Here is a 5469-nt window from a genome sequence, read left to right on the forward strand (position 1 = left end):
TACTTTTACGTGAAAGGGAAAATGTTTTCCCATTTTTTAAGTCGAAGAGAAAAAAATACCCCAACGTTTACATTTGAACTGGTAAAATGCTGTAAAACTTTGACTTGATAGAGAAAATACTTTTCATTTTTACATTAAAGAACAATGGTGTTTCATCTGCAGGAGAAAAAATACTCAGATTCTTAAAGACAAGGTGAAAAAATACTGCAATGTTTAACCTTGAATAGGTAAAATGCTGTAGAATTTTTACTTGAAAGAGAAAAACTCAGATTTTTAAAAATGAAGAGAATACTATCATAAAAATACTGTTAAAAATGCTTTGAATTTTGTCACCAAAACGCCTTGTGCTTAACAGATTATGTACACCTACAGCGTGCAATACTGTTTTGTTTGTTGTACAAACTAAGGCGATCATTTAGAAATAAAGGGAAAGCCTCATATTAATCAAAATAATATTCAATGCAGCTGTGCGTATAAACCACTACAACAGTTGCTTGACCAGCAAACAATACTGCTTTACTATAACACTACCTGGCTCATAGTGTCATTCATTTAATGCTATCATTCAAATACAGTTTACTTCAATAAAATGGGAGGTTTTAATCTATTAAGTGTTTGCGAACCACAAACTATCACAATACTCTAAGTATTTGGCTTGCATACTGCTCGCTTTGTGCATTACAATAGTCTCACCTGACTGTTAGCGGATCCTTGTTTGTTTACTATGCATCGCGTTCAACTGAACCGCAAACAATGCCACTTCTCCTTTTTTAGATCAATAATAAATGCGGGTCTTTTTTGTTCATCCAATGAAAAACTAAAACAAATCCCTACCTTTCAACAACTTGTGTATACAACAACTATTCTAACCAATATAAACATCTCATTTTTAGTGAAGTAAAACAAAACAAAACATATTATCTTTATTTTTGGAAAAAAAAAAAAAACTATATATTTAGAGGGCCATTCAGGGCCATTCCTTTTTAGTAAGGCTCCCGTCCTTGTATTACTACTAAACTCCTTTCCAGGATTCGGTGAAGTTCTTATTTGCAAAACTTGCAAAACAGCCTCAGTCACAAGGAGGTATCTTTGAGTGTGTTGCGGACGAGACGGTGATAGAAGCAACAAGAACGAAGTAAATAAATAAATAAATAATTTAATAGCGAATAAATGGTTACAAAAATTGAATGAAAATAAAATTAAACCAAATCGAAATGGATCGCTGTCGGTTGGACTGCTATCGAGAGATACCACTGTCGTAAGCCGCCGGTATGAATGCTGGGTCGTGGGCAGATGAGTGGCGCAGGAGTCGAGCAGACCGATATCGAGCCGCCGGGGGGACCGTCGAGTCTTAGGCCGGTGCGCGATGCTGAAGAGAACGCTGTAGTCGAGCCGCTGGGGTGACCGCGGAGTCGTAGGCCGGTGCGAGGCGCTGGAGAGAACCGCTGCTGTCGAGCCGCCGAGGTGACCGCGAAGTCGTGGGCCGGTGCGAGGCGCTGAAGAGAACCGCTGCTGTCGAGCCGCTGGGGTGACCGCGGAGTCGTAGGCCGGTGCGAGGCGCTGGAGAGAACCGCTGCTGTCGAGCCGCCGGGGTGGCCGCGGAGTCGTGGGCCGGTGCGAGGCGCTTGAGAGAACCGCTGCTGTCGAGCCGCCGGGGTGACCGCGGAGTCGTGGGCCGGTGCGAGGCGCTGGAGAGAACCGCTGCTGTCGAGCCGCCGGGGTGACCGCGGAGTCGTGGGCCGGTGCGAGGCGCTGGAGAGAACCGCTGCTGTCGAGCCGCCGGGGTGACCGCGGAGTCGTGGGCCGGTGCGAGGCGCTGGAGAGAACCGCTGCTGTCGAGCCGCCGGGGTGGCCGCGGAGTCGTGGGCCGGTGCGAGGCGCTGGAGAGAACCGCTGCTGTCGAGCCGCCGGGGTGGCCGCGGAGTCGTGGGCCGGTGCGAGGCGCTGGAGAGAACCGCTGCTGTCGAGCCGCCGGGGTGACCGCGGAGTCGTGGGCCGGTGCGAGGCGCTGGAGAGAACCGCTGCTGTCGAGCCGCCGGGGTGACCGCGGAGTCGTGGGCCGGTGCGAGGCGCTGGAGAGAACCGCTGCTGTCGAGCCGCCGGGGTGTGTCGATGCCGCACTGCATCCCGCTGTAGAAAACGTCCAGCTTATATAGCAGCTGGACGCAAAAACTGCTCAGTTACGTTGTTGAATGCGTTCACTATTGGCAGAGTTCATTAAGTAGGGAAGTTGAGTAACTGTCGCTGACATACCCCCTCGCAGTTACACGACTAATTGGAAGCGACAGTGTCAAAAATTAAATATATAATTAATCATTAGTGTCCCATATGAAGCCGAGTACCCGCTGGGAAGGCATGGCATACATAGAGAGGTCAAAGTTCTTGATAGGAACTTCTGATGCAGGGAGGGAGGACAATACATCTCTGGAGTTGGACACCCACTTCTTCAAACGAAATCCACCAATACTCAGTAGATCCACCAATTCATGTGATAAGGATATGGCGAGGTCCACAGATGGTTGACTGGTACATAAATCATCCATGTAGAAGTTACGCAGTGTAGTTTCAACTGCTAGGGAAGAAAACTTGTCGGCGTTGTCAGTTGCTGTACAGCGCAAAGCATAGTTGGCACACGTGGGAGACGACTTGGCACCAAATGGATGAACGCACATCTGATACGTGTCAGGCTGTTCAATGCGTAGATCATCAGACCACAGGAAACGTAAACAGTCTCTGTCAGTTTTCAAACACAGCACTCTGTGAAACATGGACTCAATGTCTGCAGATAAACCAATGGATACCCGTCGGAAGTTCAGTAGAACTGCTGTCAAACTGTTGAGGAGGTCTGGACCTGTAAGTAACTTGTCGTTCAGCGACGTCCCTGCATATCTGGCTGCACAGTCTTGAACGACTCTGGTCTTATTCGAAGTGTAAACGTCATGATGCGGCAAATACCAGGTGATGGAGCTCTGTGTATGGACTTCACTGTCTGTCATCTTTCTGGCATAACCTTTCTTCAGCCATGTGTTGATGATTTCAGAGTAGCTGCGGGATCGCTCTGGATTGGTTCTCAACTTGCGGCACAGGGACTGGTAACGCTTGAGAGCCATTACGTAGTTTGAGGGTAAAACTGTATCTTCGTTTTTCCACAGCATTGGAACCGAGTAACGTCCAGATTTATAGCTGGTTTTCTGATCAAGCTGGCTCTGGGCATGTCTGTCATCTACGGAAGTTGCTGCATTGCCTTCAAACTTGCACCCAAATGATTCTGTCGTGAAAAATTTCTCAAGTTGATCAGCATCCCCTCTGTCAATGGACTTGAAACTAGCGTGGAGGACGTGAAGACGGTGCTGTTTCGTAGTCGGGTCTGCCAATCTTCCAAGAAGTGACCAACCAAGACCAGTCTTTATAGCTATGGGAGTTCCCGGAGGACCACGTCTGTCTGGACCATGATGTCAGGTATATCACCACCGATTAACAAGCCAATATCAGGGCAGTCTGATAAAACATCTTTCAGATGTGGCAAATTGTTGATCTTGACGGAGCGTTGCGGGGTTATGTTCAACTTGTCTACCGCCCATGCCTGCTGGACTGGGAAAGAGGCATCATCGTCTTCAATGGCTGAGGAAATGGTGAAACTGACTAGCTGTGCTCGCTGGCAATCTTCATCTCGAGTTACTGTTCCCATCTGTAGGATCTCCATTGGACCAGACAAGTTGAGCTGACTGGCTAAATCACGGCGTATCATAGTTAGTTGACTTCCACAGTCCAGTAAGGCACTAGTGTTGATCTTCTCACCTGTGGGTGACGTCACGATCACAGGAACAACTTGCAGATAAACTTCAGAATTAGGATTTTGCATAGCAAAGGATCTTTTGGGTTGAGCTTTTTCAGTTGCTGACGGGGCCTGTACTTCTGCCTGCACTGCACTGGAAGATACACACGTGGACCGAGGGTGGTAAACTTCGTGTGGGACGTCATGGAGAGTTGTGTGATGTCTCTTGGTGCAATTATCAGCTCTGCAGCGCCCAGGGGAGGTACAATCAGATGCAATGTGTCCTGGCCGTAGACAATTCCTGCAAAGTCGATGGGAATTGACGCATTCAAACCGTTTCTTTGTTGTCATTGCTAGATAAAGTTCACACTTGTAAAGTGCATGGAGACATCCACAAACAACACAGGTGGACTGCGAAGAGGGCCTCGAAGATGGCGTCTTGGAGAATGGATGGTCAACAGGTTTTCTCTCCTCAGGAACAGGCTGAGTAGTGTGAAAGGAAGACGCTTTACGACTTCTGGGTTGAACCGTCTCATAAACATCTTCTGCGAGGAGTGGGTCAAATAGTGAAGTTACTCTGTCTGATAACCAGCCTTCCAAATCTTCTAGAGTTGGTTCGTGGGTTGCTCGCAGAATACGGCAGCACTCAGTCCAACGTTCTCTCATACGTAGTGGGAGGCGAAGTGTACAACGTCGTACCGTGTCCAAATTCATGACGTCTGCTTGATAATTCATCCGCTTTAGAACAAAAATGCAGTCTCGGATGTTGACATAAAACGATTCAAGTTGTACCCGGTCCCGGTCCTTGATTGTTGGGCCATCTGTCACTCATTCCAAAAATGCTCGGGCCACCAGCGATCTATGTCCGAATCTGTGTTTCAGAGCTTTCAAGGCTATGGCATATGCTGCACCATCGATCCCATATCCCGCGATATGTTGTTTTGCTTGACCAGTTACACTGCTCTGTAGTAACCACATGCGCCGGGTATCCTTAAAATAGGGTTGCTTGTGCACTTCTTCGTAAAATAGTTCAGCAAACCTTGGCCAGTCTAGTGCAGACCCGTTGAATGGCGATATGGAGGCTCTCGGAGCATCCTTCTCGAACATGCACTTCAGAATTAATTCTTCATAGGACTTGTCTGAATCACTGGGTGTGGCTAAAACAGTCTCACTATATGGAACAAGTTCATCAATCCATGCGTCTATTGGTGCTGGGGTAGGTGTGACGGGAACATCATGGACTTGAGGCTCTTGGCCTTGAGGCTGTTGAATTGGCTGCAGCTGTTCCTTGGTCACTTGTATAACCTCGGAGATTTCCCCCAAACAATCTGCGCAGGTTTCTTCAACGCCAGTAAACCAGATCTGGGCGTCTGTGATGGCCGTTTCATCTTCCAGAATGTCGATGTATTTCAAGTTAGCAGTTTCGCATTCCTCTTTTAGAGTAGTTATTTCGTCTTTCATCTCCGACAACCGATGTTTTCTAGTGGATTCATCGTGGATGGGCTGTCTTGCTTTCAGCACACGTTTAGTGAAGGCAGCCAGGCGTCCGGTTCTTGCGGCTTTCAATCTCCGTTCATCCATGCCGTAGGTGTTGAAATCCGGCTCGCGAGACCAATGTTGCGGACGAGACGGTGATAGAAGCAACAAGAACGAAGTAAATAAATAAATAAATAAATAATTTAATAGCGAATAAA

The 5469-nt window shown here is 47.6% G+C and overlaps 1 protein-coding gene across 1 annotated transcript; it reads right to left on the reverse strand.

Annotated features, from left to right (window-relative positions):
* Positions 1 to 2309: 2309 nt before the first annotated feature.
* On the reverse strand, positions 2310 to 3110 carry LOC106177694 (uncharacterized). The gene has a single exon (XM_013560542.2). It carries the CDS (start codon positions 3108 to 3110, stop codon positions 2310 to 2312), a length of 801 nt encoding a protein of 266 aa, XP_013415996.2.
* Positions 3111 to 5469: the final 2359 nt, after the last annotated feature.

Source organism: Lingula anatina, chromosome 4 (assembly GCF_051362555.1).
Source record: "Lingula anatina isolate TDL-2025a chromosome 4, LinAna3.0, whole genome shotgun sequence".
NCBI classification, from domain to species: domain Eukaryota; kingdom Metazoa; phylum Brachiopoda; class Lingulata; order Lingulida; family Lingulidae; genus Lingula; species Lingula anatina.